Genomic DNA, 17,558 nt, shown 5'->3' with positions numbered 1-17,558 from the left:
CTGAAGTGTGCCTGGATCATGTAGCCTCTCCGCTTGGAGAAAATCAAATCCATTATTTATTTTAGTGTCTTGAATTACCAACACGAAGTCTTTGTTTTCCGAGAGTAAAACATCCCAGTTCATTATCATCATAGAATCCCTACAGTGTGGAAACAGGCCCTTCGACCTAACCAGTCCACACCGAACCGCAAAGCATCCCACCCAGAGACACCCCGCTATAACCCACCTAATCGACACATTCCTGGACATTATGGGCAATTTAGCGTGGCCAATCCACCTAGCCTGCACATCTTTGGACTGTGGGAGGAAACCGGAGCACCCAGAGGAAACCCACACAGACACGGGAAAAATGTGAAAACTCCACACAGACAGTCGCCCGAGAGTGGAATTGAACCCAGGTATCTGGCGTTGTGAGGCAGCAGTGCTAACCACTGAGCCACCATGCCATCAATTTAGGTTGTTCTGGCCTGTTTCAGTAACTGGGATTTCAGCCTCGTGATGACAAAAAAAAAATGCCAGGGGAACTCATCTGCAGAGAAAGAAACAATGTTCACATTTTGAGTCCATTGGAACGTTGTCACTGGATAATGAAATGGCTGGGCTTGAAATGTTAACTCTTCAAACAGGTGTTGCCAGATCTGTCCAATTTTTTTTATTTCAGATCTCCAGTATCCATAGTATTTTGCTTTTATTTTAGTGTCAGCCTGGTGACCTGCTTTGAATCTGTTACAGGGCCAACATGCAAGGCACTGGAACTGTGCAAAATATTCTTGATTTGGACTTATATGCAGAAAAGACAGTATTTCTTCTTTCATATTTGATTATTCCAGCAATTTATCCTAGCACAAAATAAATTACTATGACTTGGAGGAAGGAAGCAAATATACTGATGCCAAATTTGCAGATGACACAAAAATAGGTAGAAAGGCAAGTTATGAGAGGGTTACAAACAGGTTACAGAGAGACATTGATAGGTTAAGTAAGTGGGCAAAAAGTTTGCAAATGGAGTACAGCGTTGGAAAACGTGAAGTTATTCATTTTGGAAGGGAGACCAAACAAACAGAATATTATTTAAATGGAGAAAAACTGTAGAAAGCTGTAACTCAAATCAACTTGGGCATACTTGTACATGAAACACAGAAAGCTCGTGCATAGGTACAGCAAGTAATCAGTAAGGCTAATGGAATGTTGGCCCTTATTTCAAGGGGGTTGAAGTAGGAGAGTAAGGAAGTCTTACTGCAGTTCTGGAAGATGCTGGAGAGACTACAGCTGGAGTACTGTTAGCAGTTTATTTAAGGAAAGATATCATTTCATTGGAGACAGGCCAGAGAAGGTTTACTCAGATGATCCTTGGTATGGAGGGATTGTCTTATGAGCAAAGGCCAGGTAGGTATTGGACTCTACTCACTGAAGTTTAGGAGAATCTGAAGTGATCTCATTGAAACATATAGGATTCTTAAAGGACTTGACAGGTTAAATGCATGTTTCCCCTCATGGGAGAGTCTGGAACCAGAGCGCGTGGTCTCAGAACTAAAACCCCAGTTTTACCACGATTGGTATCGCTGTTGCACATTGGCAGCAGTGTACGCTCTACAGGATGCACTGCAGTAGCCCAAGTCTCCTTTGCCAGCACCTTCTAAACCTGCAAGCTCTATCATTAGAAGGACAAGGGTAGCAGATGCAAGGGAACACCACCACCTGCATGTGCTCCTCTAAGCCACACAACAACTTGGAACCAAATCACCACGACTTCACTGTTGCCTGGTCAAAATCCTGGAACTCCCTAAGAGCATGGTGTATGTTACTTCAGCAATGCATGAAGGAAGTTTCCATGTGTTTGGATATCTCATCTCTCCGCAGAAGCATGTTTCAGAAGCTTTTTTTTTATTTGCACATTTAACTGCAAATGCTCAGAGACTGTTTTCTAATTTACCCCTTAACAATATTGAGTACCGATAACCCACCATTATTTCTATTGCAAAATCCATGGTAATATTCCTGGAAGGCTTTCCTAGTCAGTAGTTTGCAGGTATGTATTCTGGATAAATTGATGGAGTGAACAGCAGTTTAATTATACACTTAGGAGTTTTTTTTTTCATTCATGGGATGTCAGTGTCATTGGTTGGGGTAACATTTATTGCCTTCCTAATTGCTCTGGAACTGAGTGACATTGTTCAGAGGGCAGTTAAGAGTAAACCACATTGATTGTGGTTCTGGAATAATATGTGGGCCAGACCAGGTAAGAATGGAAGATTCTTTCACTAAAGGACTTTAGTGAGCCAGAGGAGTTTTTTTTTCAGCCCTAACTTTTGATTTCAGATTTTATTCAATTCAGATATCATTATCTACCCCAATGGGCTTTGAAACTATGTCTCCAGAACCTTTGACTGGATTTCTGGATTTCTCGTCTACTGATATTAACACTACACTACTGCCTCCCCACAATTCCTATAGAGACTGTTCAATCCATTTAGGAAGGAGTACCCTAATCTTTATTTTCTTCCTTTTTTCACAGTTTCACTGTGCGAGTTTCTGCAACTGTGTCAGGCCATGGTATTCCAGATACAGTAGGTAAGCATTACATAATTATGGACATGGAATGGACAGAAATCTGGTTACAATTGAGGTATAAATTTCAGTCAGTCTAAGCCAAGGGAAGTTGATGGTTAAGGGCACATTTGTCATACACTGCTTTATCATTTGCATAAAATCCTTATGCGCACTGTTGTAAAACAATACCAAAAATGCTTTTATCCAACTATCTTAAGCACTGCTTTACAAAAAGAGGATAAAACCTATATCCTTATAGTTTTTAAAACTGGTTGTCTTAATCCTTATCTACGTTCTTCAGAATTATAGTTGAGAACAGTTGTGTGGCCTTCTGAACTCAAAACTTCCTAAACACATGACAATAAGAGCAAAATATTCTCTATCTGGCTTGTGATGCTATCTTTAAAAACATCCACATCTCCCTTTTCTTAAGTTCTGGATGCTAACCTTCAGCTAGACAGACTGAAGCAGAAAGGAGGAATTGAGAGAACGCTATTCCTTAATTCTCATCGACCACAGCACACATTCCATTTTGTCGTTGGAAAATCAGAACGTTCCAAGTATCAGGAATTCACTGTTTACCTTACAGTAAGTGTGTACTTAATAAATATCCAAGCAAAGATTTTTTTTGTGTGAAGTATGATTAGGTACATAAACCACTTGAAAATCTTACAATTTGGAATTGCACTTTCAAATTCAAAAGGTGTTGACTGTTTTCTAGGAGTATGGGGGTAGTGGGTGGTATAATCCCATGATTATCATCTGATAATTTATCCCAGCGAGCATTATATATGAGTAAATCTTGCCATTGAGCATCAACATGTTTGTAAAATTGTGAAAGGCATTCCAGGCAAGCTTGTTCCTGTCAATCATCACACACATTCTGGTGAAGGCTGATGAAATGTTTGTATTATTTGTAAACTTGGGTTCTGAAGTGGACAGAACCATATGTAACTTTAAGTTAGTTTCATACTTCTATATTGTGTACGTTAAGAAGGATGTTTTAATTTCATTTTGAATTCTGTGTGTAAGAAGTTTATTTGCATACATTTAGATGAAGCTTTTAAAAAAGGCTTGAGGTGAAGAGTTCATTGTTTTCAAATACAAGAGTAGAAGAGATATAAAAAAAGGCTGTTGCCAAGTCCTATGACAGAGACAAACAGAGATCTAAATGATTTCTCTTTAGAGACAGACAGAGCCATCCAGAAGTTCAGTGAGGGTGCAGGTTTCTGTACGTGAAAAAGGCTTAAACAAATAACAAAGCAGTCAAGCAGTCTCCAGAACAGTTATGGCAGAAAAAAAGACTTCCTGAGTGGTTTAATGGTTAATAAGGGAAGAGTTCCAGAAACTGAAGGCTGTGGAAAAGGAGTTTAAGGAACTTATGTAAAACAAAATTGAGCTGTGTTAGCAGTTTGATTAAGGGTCTCAGGAAGAGATAATGACTAGAGAAGTGATATCACATGAACCTAATGGTTTGCAAGAAAAAAATCAAGAATAAAGAAATGAGTGTAAAGGGAGAGCAGAGTAACCTTTCACTGAAGTTGTATCTATAAGTTTGCTGTTGAGGGTAAACGGGTTGAATCTTTATTATCAACTAGTTCTTGTAAAATGTAATAATGGATTTTTATTTTTCCCATTTTGTGTGTAGTGAACTTTGTTCTTTTCTTAAAACTACGTTGGCAGCCACTTGTGAATATGTTCAGTGACTGATCACCATGGTAATCAAATTGCAAAATTAAAACATGTGGCCTGTCATAGAATCTCACATGTCCAGTATTACCATCAGCTAGGATCAAAACAAGGTGTACTTCTAGAAATAGTTGCTTGGCTGTGGATGATGCAGTAATCCTAAGTGATGATCCCCTTTTCAGTAAACACCCAGTGGTACTGAGACCATGTGTGGTACCTATGTAAGAGAATGGAGATTGAAGCCAGTGATTCCTGGTGTCTGTAGCTCAACTGCTTACTGGAAAAACTCACTGTAGAAGGTTTTGCTGATGTAAAGTGAAAAAAAAAGAATTTAAGGAAATCAGATTTGATTGTGTTATGTTTTATGTTTCAGCACCACATCATAGAGATTGATTATTTTTTGCTATTATACAATTGATAAAAAAAATTCTAGGTCAATCTGACCTTCATTGGTTATTAGAGTACAAAGAGTAAACACATCTAAATAAACCTGAGCTCGAGAAATGTTTTATTCTTTTAAAAAAAGCTTTTCCTTAACAGTTTTGTCATTATGAGGCATCAGATCATGAATAAATGCTGTGAGCTCAGATCTGTTAAGGGATAAATAAATTGTTAGTCAGTGTGCTCAGGGTAAAATATTAAATGGTTTAATCACAAATGAAGTCAAACTATGTGAAATAATTAGGCTGTGTAGAACACAATTTGCCAGAAAAATCACTGCTCATAGTAGTTATAGTGTACTGGAAATCAGGATTTGATTATACAACAATGGTGCGTGGCCAGGAAATACTTGCTGAATTGTAGGCAAGGCTGAAAGGACATGACAAATATATGCAGATTATTGATTAAATCAATATGGATTATGAATTTCACACAGACAGTGATGCAGTATGGACATGTTTTTATGAGTGTGTAGAAGTTATTGATTATCTGAGCACCAATAAGGAATAAGTTATCATTTTCAAAGGTGACTTTTTGAGAAATGGAATGCAGCTGGCAGAACTGAGATATTGAACTACTGTGAACCTGAATAACTTTTAAACCTCTATATTAAAAATGAAGGCACAGTTTGTGCTTTCTGCAGTTAGCTATCCATTTTGTCTCACACATTAGGTGTACAGATGTGAAAATCAGGAGGAATTTTGTCTCTGTTGTACTGTACCATTTTTCTCAGTTTTCAGGTGGAAGATCCACCTCTGCTATGCAGCTGGTTTTAAATGTTTTTGGGAATCTCCACTGCGCATTATGTCCCATTGTTTAAGCACAGAAGACATCTGAAAAGGATTAAATGAGTGTCCAGGTTTGAACAGGAATCAAAGTTAGGTGATAAGAAATCTAATTTTTGGTATTACAGTCCATGTTTTAATTTTTCTTTGTTTCAATCTGGCACCTAGGCTCCCAGAATTGTTTTTGTGAAAAATGTTCCTCTGCCAACACCAGATGAGGTTATTCCCTTTGGCACCAGTGTATTTTCCTGAGCCAGCTATACTGTGCTTGAAACAAAAATGATGGATGTTCTGGTTGATTTTGAAACTTGCTGTAATCCTAAAGGATGATAGACTGCTTTCTCATCAGAGAGAGATGATTAGTGGTGGTTTAACCTGAGGGTCACCACAGCTCAGGTGAGGGGAGAGTTTGAGAAGGAGAGTCCTTCGTGGTAACCCCAACAGCTAGCAGGAATTATACCCACACTTTTGGCATAACTGTGCATCACAAATCAGCTATCCAGCCAACTGAGCTTACCAATCCCAAACTACCAGCAAAAGTGATATTAGAAGCTGCATTCCTACATCTGGATAACAACCCTCATTTTGTAGACAGTTGCTGCGGGCGGATGCTTCTCTTTCATGAGGAAGCTACAATAGATGATCTCATGGTACCATTAAGGTATCTGAATGCTGGAATAGATGTAATATCGTACTCTTCGCGGAAGCAACCCTACTGTGGTAAGCCATACTTCCAGAGTAAAGACATTCAACAGGCACAATAATGTGATTAGCTGCATCTATCTGCTACTAATACATGGCCAGGCATACTGCTAGGCCTTGACTGCTTGGCATAATCTTCACAAAGTCTGCCTTAATAAAGACATTGATACAGATATTGGCCATTTGGTGAAATCACAGTGCAGTTACTGTGCTGCATCTGGCTGGCACATCCTGAAACTTAGGGTGCAGTTTTCCCCTCCATGTAAGTGGAAAGAGATGTTAGGGAGAAGAGGAAATAATTGAAGGCTCTGAAGAAGGGTCACCAGACCCGAAACGTTAACTCTGTTTTTTCCTTCACAGATCTGCCAGATCTGCTGAGCTTTTCCAGCAATGTCTGTTTTGTTTCCAGGAAATAATTTGGTAAGCTGGCTCTGGAGAGGTACCTGCCCCCTTCTCACAATTCAACAATTCTGTGCTTGATGAGAAGGTCCATTTCTTACATGCTAACTTGCTAGCAATTAGGGCACCTGAGTGGTCAATTAACAGCCACTTACAAACATTAATGCACAACTCCCCCTGTTACCTTTTTTCCTGCCAGACAAGAACCGTGGTGGGTTCCCTGACTGGGTAACCAGGGTAACTAGTCTGTTGGGTTAGGGGCTTATCTCTATTTACCCTAATTGAATGTCAGTCAGATGCATGGGTGGGGGCATGGGAGTTGCTTCTGAAAGCCGTCTACTTTCCTGACTTTTTCCCCATGTGACCCTGCCCTATGAACAGCAAATGAAAAGCTGCTGTTGGATCCCCTGAAGAGTAGACCTCCACTGATGTTCTTTATAATCCAGAAGCTGTCAGCCTCTGATTAGCTGGCAGCTTCTGGTAAGCTGGAACACTATTATCAAGACCTACGGAAGGCTGAGAGGCTCACCAACCAGCTCAGATCAATCTGATTAGCCTGCAATTGGCAACCTTTCTTGACAGTTAGTTGATACCTAACATGCCCACCTACATATTTAACTTGGAAGTGAGAAAATCTCAGTCGTAGTTCTATCTCCTTACAAACACGTTCCAACGCTCGCCTATTGAGATACTGCTGTGGGGTAGCATAGAGGTGACCTCTCATAATGCTTGCCTCATGCGGTAGTTCCCACCCTACAGCTTTTGTGTACCAAAAGGTGGAATACAGGGCTGACCTGGCAATTGCAAACATGTGCTTGCATCTCAGCTTTCCCATTTCCCTCCTTTCTTTGTAACATTTTAATATCGTCGCTTCAGGCTTTGCAAAAGCTATCATATGGGTCGAAATGCCTCACAAATGTGTTACAAAACTTTATAAAGGCTTTCTGAGTTTTTCTCCCCCAATTGTGATGCCTCCCTGTATTTTATACATCCTTTAACTTATTTCACTTACATTTTTACAAATTTTGGTTAATGTGTCCTAAATCTGCCATTGATATGTGGGAATAAATACCATCAGAAGATCAATGGTGTAAACAGCATACAATAATTCCATTTCAGTCTATCAAAAACCCAATAATTACCATTTGGTCCAAACTGTGCCAATAGCAGAAAATTTTGGCCATTTTGTATAAACAAGCACAGTTAATATTTGAAAACATCCCATAATACAAGATGCATTAAAGGTCCTTTAGTCTTTTTTTCTTAATTCATAAATGGGGTATTAATATCATTGACAAGGCCAACATTTCTCACCCAACCCTAACTGCCCTTCAAAAGACAGTGTTTAACCGCCTTCTTGAATCACTGCAGTCTGTTTGGTGTGATAGTGTTGTTCGATCGGGAATTCCAGGATTTTTGACCCAGCAATGGTGTAGGGAACAATGATTATTCCCATATTCATATGAACGGCATGCAGCTAGGGGCATTACTTCGATGTGTTGCTGTTTCATGCATTGGCTTTCCGAGTCCTTCTAGGTAGTTTAGGTCACATGTTTGGGAGGTGCTGTTGAAGAAACTTTGGCAGGTTGTAGATGTTGCGCACTGCAACCAACTGTGCACCAGTGATGGAAAGAGTGAATGTTGAAGGTGGTAAATTAAACGGCAGTCAAGTGGGTCTCTTTGTTTTGGATGGTGTCAGCATTGTTATGTGTTGTTGTTGCTTCAAGACAAGAGAAGGGAATTCCTTTACACTCTTGACTTGTGTCTTGCAAATCAGATGACACCAGGTTAAAATCCAACATGTTTATTTGAAATCACAAGCTTTCGGAGCATTGCCTCTTCATCAGGTGATAAACCTGTTGGACTATGACCTGGTGTTGTCTGATTTCTGACCTTGTTCACTCCATGTCATGTGTCTTGTATACAGTGGAAAGGCTCTGGGAAGCCAGGGGGTGAGTCACTCACTGCAGAGTGCCTGACCTCTGATCTGTTCTTGTTGCCGCAGAATTTATGTGGCGAGTCCACTTATGTTTCTGGTCAACCTAGCATTTTTGATGATAGGTTATTCAGTGATGGTAATGCTGTTGAGGCTAAGGAGTGGTGGTTAGATTCTGTCTAGTTGGGGATGGTCATTTGTGTGTCTTGAATGTTACTGTTATTGGTGCAAAGTGATATTAGATTGTAACAAAAACAGTGCAGGAGAAACACAGCAGATCTGGCAGTATCTGTAAAGAGAAAACAGAGTTAATATTTCAAGTCGAGTGACCCTTTATCAGCACTGACGAACGGCCACTAGACTCAAAATGTTAACTATTCTTTCTCTCTAAAGATGCCGCCAGTCTGTGCTTCTCCTGCACTCTCTGCTTTTGTTTCAGATGTCCAGCATCTGCAGTTCTTCGTGTTTATTCTGTTAGAATGCATATTTAAAGTTTACATTTCATTTAGCTTTTTATAAACAAGAATATTGAAGTTGTTCCCCATTTTCATAAGAATTTATGTTGATTTCGATATTTTTATTCTTTATTCTAGGATGAAAAGGAGTTTAGAGATAAATTAACACCAATTATTGTTAGTTTAAATTATAGCCTGAATGAATCACATCCTTCAGAGGATCTTAAACCAATAATCAACTACTACAGTGAAACATTTCTTCAAAAACAGGTAAGAGCAAATTTTCATTACTTCATTAAATACATCGTGGGCTACATTAACCCTTGGTATTAATCATTTTTAAATGTTTTATTGTCATTAATCTAGGTATTAAAGAAGCTGTTGGGGGGGAGGTTACTTCTTATGGACTGTGAAAGGATTTATTAAAGCATAAATTTTATAAGCTGTTCTGGTCTTAAGGAGAGACAGAAGTGATAATTAAATGTGGAACATCTCAATATAAGTCATTAGGAACAAGGCTAAGTTTTGAAATATTATTTAAATTTAATGACATAATTACATGGAATGAGAAATATGCTGCCACATCCTCCTTATTAACCTTAATCCTGCTGGCAACCCCATTCTCACTGAAAAAAAGTGTATAATCGTAGTATTTAACAGTCGCAATTAGTGATATGATGGCATTGCATTACTAATCATGTACATCTGGAAGAATTATGTTCATTATTTTACCATGACAAATATGTGCATTTAATGACGATTTATTCATTAGTTGATTAGCTAAACATCATTAGTTATAATCCACAGTAGTTAATTAAATCCAATCTAGATGACAGTTTAGGTAATGTTGATACCTATATATACATTGTATCATTGTCAATAAGCATGTATTTTGTACCGTCTGTAGATAATTATCAAGAGGCAGAGGCCCCTGTAATTCCACTTCCTGGAAACTGTAATTTGTGGCTCCGCAGAGATTTGCGAATACCACCTAAATACTAATTTATGATGCTTTTCTGCCAAGTAAATGCTACATTCAATGTTCTGCTAAAATTCTGCGCATAGGAAATGTTTCCACAAGTTTGCGTTTTTTTGAAGTCGGCACTGTAACAAATCCTTAGACAGTTTTGGCTATGGAACAATGATCAGCTACGTTGTGATTCAATTAACCAAGAGATTTGAAAATCATAGGTGTGAACCCAATTTATACATATATAATTAGTGTATTATGTAAAACTTTCATATCCAGTGTCACTTTCACCTTGTGTTCACACTCCGATTTAAATGCCATGTGATGTTTTGTACCCTTCATGTATTCAAAGGATTAACACAACAGCAAAGGACAGCTATTGAATTAGACAGCACCCCCTATTTTACAATCCCTGTTTGCATTACAAACAATGTCTTCCTTTTGAAGTGGCATCTACATAATCTTATAGGTGCCCAGCCACTACTCAGGGGATTCTCCATTTACAAGCACAAAAAATCTCAGCCAAAATAAAAGATCAATGAGAGTTTTAAAAGCTTGCTTTGCACCATAATTTTCCCAATAAAACTAGTCCAATGATAGCTTCATTTATTTAACTGAAAGCTAAGTTATATATTTCAGCACATGTTTGCAGTAAGTCAGGTAAACCTATGCAAAACAGATGCAACATTAGTGACACCGCATGCCCTCTATAGTACACATCAGATATCACCTTTCAAGAAGTGATGTTATTGCAGAAAGGTCTGGTGGTGACAACCCTCTATGCCCTTAGAGAGCCACCAAACTCATTTTGTAGTGAGATACAAGAGAATCTACTCAATTCCCCATTCTACCCCAACTCCTAAGTTTTGGAGGAGACTGTTTTTGACATTATTTTCAATTTGTTCCAGAGTATTTTCACAGTGGTGATGTCCTATAGTCTTGGTTAGTGACTTAATCAGTGGCGCTCTCTTGTTCCTTATTTAATCATCAATTTACTTTTAACTTCATGCAGACTGAGGTCAAAAGAGCTAGGAAATTCTTGAGGTGTCTAGTTAAAAAAGAATGCCTGTTTGAAATTTGGATAGATTTCTATCAATTTGTTCTTTTTAACTATTTAATCATTTGGTAGGCAAAAAAAATAACTATGTCTTGTCTCATTTGAGCCAATTATTAAGGTGGGGATTCAAACGAATCTAGTTGAAATACATGTACAACTGTTGATAGCAGTAGCAAATGCATTGATGCAGGGTCTTTGTTGACATCTTCTCAGATCTTTGCAATTGGCCAATAGGTTTGAGGTTTTCTCAGCTTGTTTGGATGAGAGTGAGAGCTGCAGGGTGGATGTGTTAAGTGGCCATTGCACCATGATATAGAAAACCATTCAAGGGGTAGGAGTAAGAAGGAATATAGTGGTAATAGGTGACAGTATTGTGAGGGGGATTGACACTGTTTGTCTGTAGCAAAGAGCATGAGTGCAGGCTGTGTTGTCTGCCTGGTGCCAGAGTCCAGGACATCAGCTCTGAGCTAGAGAAAAACTTGTGGAGGGAAGCAAAGAATTTGGTTGCCATAGTCCACATTGGTGGCAACAGCATAGTATAACTAGGAAAGAGATTCTGCTGAGGGAATATGAGAAGTTAGCTCAATCAAAAATGAACCTCAGTATTACTACCTGAGCCATGTGCAAATTGGTATAGGGTGTATAAGATTAGAGAAGGAGTATGTGGCTCGAAGTCTGATGTGTGAGAAGTGGGTTCTGGTTTGTGGGGCACAGCACTGGGGAATGTGGGATCTGCGTTGTTGGAATGGCCTATACCTGAAATGTGCTGGACTGATGATCTGGTGAGCTCCATAACAAGGGAGCTAAAGAGGACTTTAAACTAAGGAGATCATAAGACCATAAGATGGTATGGTCTCTAATAAGACATGAGTAATAGCCCAAAAATTCAAGAGAGTCAGGGGACAGAGCTAAGTATAGTGGCGATCATCAAGGAGAAGGTGCTAGAAAAACTGAATGGCCTAAATGGAGGGTGGGCAGGGAGAGGTGTTTGAGGAATTAAGCTCGGATAATTGTAATAAATCGAGGGATAGAGTTTAGACAGGACAGCACAATATTAATGTAGAAAATGAAGTTTACAGAATGGCAAGAAGTAAAAGGGAAAACTAATCCAACAATATACAAAAGTCAAGACTAGATGTTACAAAGATAAAAAGAACTTAAGGTAGTATACCTGAATGTGCACAGCATTCATTAAAAAGCTAATAAATTGATAGAGTATGTGGATGTGAATAAATATGATCTGATACCCATTACAGAGATGTGGCTACAGGATGACAAGGATTAGGTCCTGAATATTGATGGATGTATAATATTCAAGCAGAATAGTCATCTAGGTAAAGGGGGAGGCACAGCAATCCTAATCAAAAATTAGTTCAATAGTTAGAGACCATAAGATGTAGGAACAGAAGTAAGCCATTCAGCCTGTCAAGTATGCTCTGCCAGTCAATGAGATTCATGGGTGATCTGATAACTCTGAAATCCATTTTCCTGCCTTATCCCCATAACCCTTGATCTCCTTACTGATTAAATATTTGTCTGAGATGACTAGATTCGGGAGATCAGGTGATAGTTTTGATTAGGGGAAAGAATCACTTGTGAGAGTGAACTACAGGCTCAAACAATAGCTACAATGTAGAATAAATAATAAAACAAATATTGGGTGCTTGTGATTTAAACAGTACTTATGGATGATTTTAGTGGACACGTTTTCAGGAAAAAAATCAAATTAGTAATATTAGCCTGGATGAGGACTTCATAGAGTACTTTCTAGATAATTCCTTAGGGCAGCACATTCTGGAACCAAAGAGAGAGCAATTTATACTAGTCATATGTTATGTGATCTGATAGGATTAACTAATGACCCGGTAATGACCTCTGGGTAACAGCAATAACAATATGATTGAATTTTACATCTAGTTTGAAAGGGAAAAGAATGGGTCCAAGATTAGTATGTTAACTATTAAAAGGGCAACTTTGTGGCATAGCTGTAAAGCTGAGTTAGCTGAAGTGAACTGAGATATTAAACTAGCAGATCAGTAGAGAAGAAGTGGCAAAGATTTAAAGCAATATTTTATAATATTCACAGAAATGATTACAGACATGCCTAGTCAAAACCCAACAACTCATATGATGTTTCTTTAGGGGTAGCCTACATGTGATACTTTCACACCTGCCATTGTTGGTGCTTGTGATTCTCCAACATTCCCACCTTAAAGTTGTTGATTCAATGCTGATAAATATCTGCTTGTTGGCATTTTTGGGATCCTGTTAGGGATGCAATTAAGACCAATGTTGCATTTGAGTATGATACAAGGGTCTTTCTGCTTAATATTTTTATCCAGAGTCTTTGCTGATGCTTTCTATCTGACATCACCTCCTTCATCAGCACATCTGTCTCTGTTTTCTGCATTGTTAGTGACAATGTCAGCATAATTTCTGACCGGTTTCTGGCACCGATGTCTGCATGTATCCTCAATAGTCATGAGGTCTGTGTTTCTGCTGATGAAACTATGTCACTGCCTGAGCTTATGACAGATCTGTCAGAAGTAATGAGGCACTTCATGGAACATGATGGTTCTTGTTCAGCTGGGACTCAGCAGAATGACTGAAGGGAAGGCAAGTATTGTGGTGTCTTGCGTAAGGGCTGTAGAAGGGCAATAAGTCAGGACAAAGGATGAATACTCTTCCATTTCTTTTTGATTAGCTTCTCCTTGGAAATTTGTACGTCTAATGACATTGCAAAAATTAAAAAATGGTTTATTCTTAATGTAGTCCTTTGGCACTTGGCCTTATCCCTTGCCTTATTATTTTTGGTAATGTTGTAGAATTGGACTAGAAACTAGTTTTGACTATTCAAATTGATTAGCTTCCGTTACTCAAACCATGGTGTTTCTCTTGTAAGGAGTTTCATCAACAGGGATGCTAAAACTTAGTAGCAGTGGGTGAGAAACATGACCCCTGTCAGCCTTTTGTGGCCTCCCTCTTCCATCTTTGTTAATTTACAATTAAGTAGTTGCAATGGGAATTATCAAGAATCTGGTTTCTTTCAGTATAGGTCGAAGTACAGTTAAATAAATATATTTTAGACAATGGAATTGAGAAAAGAATTGTACAGGTGCCAGCACACATTTTTCTCTTTATCAGAAGGAATTCCCTTGAACTGTGGGAGGGGAGGGTCCAGATGACTGTCAGCAGGTGTGTTGGTTTGCGATATCAAATTCAGATGTGGACGTCCTAACATTTGTACTTGTGGAAACTCTGACTTCACAGAATTTAGAAATATGGTTTTCATTTACTTAGCATGGTCTAATATTTACCGCATTTAGTATGGTAAACGAGATAGGGTCTAGGCCCGAAACGTCAGCCTTTCTGCTCCTATGATGCTGCTTGGCCTGCTGTGTTCATCTGGCTCTACACCTTGTTGTCTCGGATTCTCCAGCACCTGCAGTTCCTACTATCTCCGAGATACAATTTGTCCACTTTTACTTTTATTCAGAGCCCATTTGTTTCAATATCGAAATTGTCACCTTAGAAGCTTAATAGGAGCAAGTGAATACATGGGCACAGGAATTTTTCAGCGTCATTGATAGGCCTGTAATCTGGTGTCGTGGATCTCTGCCAATTCTTGAACATGCTTGATTTTAGTTCCATTGATTACAATGGCTCAAAATAAATAGACAGTCCATTCTACCATTTACATTATCCAAGCAACAACATTCAAAATGACCTCTAAATGCACTCAAAAATATTAAATGCAGGATATTAAATGGACCCTGGGAAAGGCCATTCCCAATAACATGCCTCCCATTGTATGGATGATGTGTCCCTCCCTGAACCTAACCCCATCATCTGCAGCCTCTCTTTCTCCAAGACTAGCTTTCCTTCTTCGTGAAAACTTTTTTGTTTCTACTCTGTAAGAAATGTGATCCTTCTGACTGTGCATGCGTTGTCTTTGCATTAACAAATTCTCAGGTATGGAAGCTACTGTTAACTCACAAGTATTGGTCATATTTTTCCTGTGATATTTGGTACTCTGTTGTTGTTAATGAACATCTTCGTCTGGAGTTTTACTCTTTAACGCTTTGATGAATGATCTTCAATCATCTTCAAAGAAATTATGTCCTAATCTGCTCTCAAAAAGTTATCTAATTGTTAATCACTATTAAGATGCCAATATTACCCTCTCTCTCTTTCTCTCTGTATATTTATATATATATTGCCGATAATTTTGTTTTAATGATAATAACATGGCTAGCTCTGATCTGAACTTTTTACTGCTCCCCCTTGATCTTTCCAACCTCTGGCTATACCTTATCACCGCTACTTCCTACTCTAATCAATTATTTCCTAGAGGAATGAGAACAGACCATTCAACCTCTCTTCCATCATTCATTTCAATCATGGTTGATCTGTACCTCAACACCTTTTCCCCTTCTTTGATTTCTACCCTGTGTTATCCTTATATCCTCAATTCATCGAATTCCCTTTCTTCCTCATACCTTTTCTTTCCTCTTTGAAGATTTCAGAATTTAAAATATATGTTTGGAATTATAAAGTAATGATTTCTGTTTCGTTTTACTTTTTAATCATTTCACCCCTATTTATGGACTTGCACCTTTACCTTGTTCAGCAACAAAAGAAACCCATGTGTATATAATTCTGAATTTCAGGCTGCAGATACATCACACTGTCCAATTGTAATTCTGTTTAGCCTCAGTAATCACACATCGAGTGCCAAATGTTTCAAAATCCTGCATCTTCAGTGCTGTAGGCTAGTGGTAGATCATTTTGACAGTTCTAAAATGGTACCAAAGTACTCATCAGGAAATGACATTAGTTAAGCAGATGGGATTTTAAAAATTCAGCACAGGTTACCATTTGGCTAACTTTTAATACCAGTTTTATTAATTGTATTCACATTTTACCATACACCATGTTGAGATTAAAACCTATGTCCCAGCACATTAGCTTTGGTCTCTGCATTACTAGTCCAATGACATTATGAGTACACCACCATCTTTCCATTGGCTTGTTTTTTTTTCAATTTTACCATTCCCCTTCATTTCCATATAAATCCACTGAATAAAATATCCTCATAAGTTGAAGTAGGAGCTGTTACACCTGGTCCATTCCTCCAATGAACTACTCTGTGAATAGCTGTATTTGGGAGATGGTTGTATCAGATGGTCCCATTGAAACCTTGGATAAGTCTAGATAGTACCTGAGGTAAATCTTGTTTCAGGGTAGCAACTGTCCCAGAGAAACCAGCTTCTGGCAAGTTGGCTGTTGGAGTAGCTCGTTGGAATGGGGAAGGGATGAGATGCTGCAAGGGTAGATGCCAATCTCATGTCTGAAGCTGCAGGTAACAGAGGGCATTACCACTGTCCAGAGAGACAACGACATCTGCAGACAGTTCTTAAACATTAAGCTGTTACATGCTGTAACTGGCATTTAGACACTGAAAGAATTTATAGACTGTCTGACTCTTTAGGCCATTCCGTAAATTTTGAAAAACTTCACACAATATGATGCAGATGTAGGTAGTAGACTCCTTATACTTACCCAACATCTCAAACAGATGTCTGGACATTGTTTCCAAATGTGATTGATACTCCCTATTCAAATCCCTTTTGAAGTCTGAACCCCTAAAGAACTGGGCCTTCAGCACCCCAGTGAGGGCATTGACTACAAAGGAAAAACTTCAAAACAAGAGGTCAGACCCCAGAGTTAGGGAGTGCTCCAGCCATTCAGGTGTAGGCCTAGAAGAATATTGTTGTAGGTTCAGTAAAATTGAATCTCCATCTGAATACTGTATGGTGGTCATTCCACATTAATATTTGGGCCATTGGATACGAACGCTGAAAATTCAGATCATTCTACCTGTCTGCTAATACACAAGATTGACATTGTAAGTAGATGACGAGATAATTGTAACATGTATGCAGAGTGACTTCAGAATGCATCATGATGTTGATGACATCATTGATGTCAGATGTGGCACATTTGCTAGCCCTTTCCCTCAGAAATTTCTGGGTTCAAATCCCATTCCATGAGTTGAGCACAAAGATTGGTCAGAACAGTACTAAATGAGTGTTGCAAAGTTGGGGGTGACATCTTTCAGATGAGATGTTGAACTGGGCTGTGCTCCCTCAGGTAGTTGTAGAAGATCCCTGGCACTATGTTCAAGAAGAGCAGGGGAGTTATTCCTGGTGTTCTGGATGTTAGCCCTTAATCAACACCACTGAAACACATTATCTTGTCATTATCACATTTCATTGCCTAAAACTTTGCTGCAGCATTTCCCATATTACCACTATAGCCACACTTCAAATGTATAGGTACAGCGACCCAGATCTGGCACCCTCAGGACCAAGATCATGCTGGATTACAGATTTTCCCAGATTCTAGTTTACCAACAAACTCTTTACACAGGCTTCATGGCAATGGAGAGAAATGGCTGATTTCTGATTGGCCTCACTGAAATCAACCTGGTTTATTGCAGTTGAGATGACAAGGTGTGGGGGTGAATGAACACAGCAGGCCAGGCAGCATCAGAGGAGCAGGAAAGCTGATG

The 17,558-nt window shown here is 38.8% G+C and overlaps 1 protein-coding gene across 1 annotated transcript in view; it reads left to right on the top strand.

Annotated features, from left to right (window-relative positions):
* The window catches only part of itga8 (integrin, alpha 8), a 208,356-nt gene that overhangs the window by 99,420 nt on the left and 91,378 nt on the right, over positions 1–17,558 (top strand). Inside the window, exons 15-17 of the mRNA XM_048607871.1 lie at positions 2,516–2,571; positions 2,984–3,138; positions 9,096–9,227. Of these exons, the coding sequence (XP_048463828.1) occupies positions 2,516–2,571; positions 2,984–3,138; positions 9,096–9,227 (343 nt within the window). The remainder of the gene's footprint in view (positions 1–2,515; positions 2,572–2,983; positions 3,139–9,095; positions 9,228–17,558) is intronic.

The sequence above is a fragment of the Rhincodon typus genome, chromosome 2, assembly GCF_021869965.1.
Source record: "Rhincodon typus isolate 14 chromosome 2, sRhiTyp1.1, whole genome shotgun sequence".
NCBI lineage: Eukaryota > Metazoa > Chordata > Chondrichthyes > Orectolobiformes > Rhincodontidae > Rhincodon > Rhincodon typus.
Note: the sequence above shows the minus strand (reverse complement) of the source record. Positions and strands in the feature narration are given on the sequence as shown.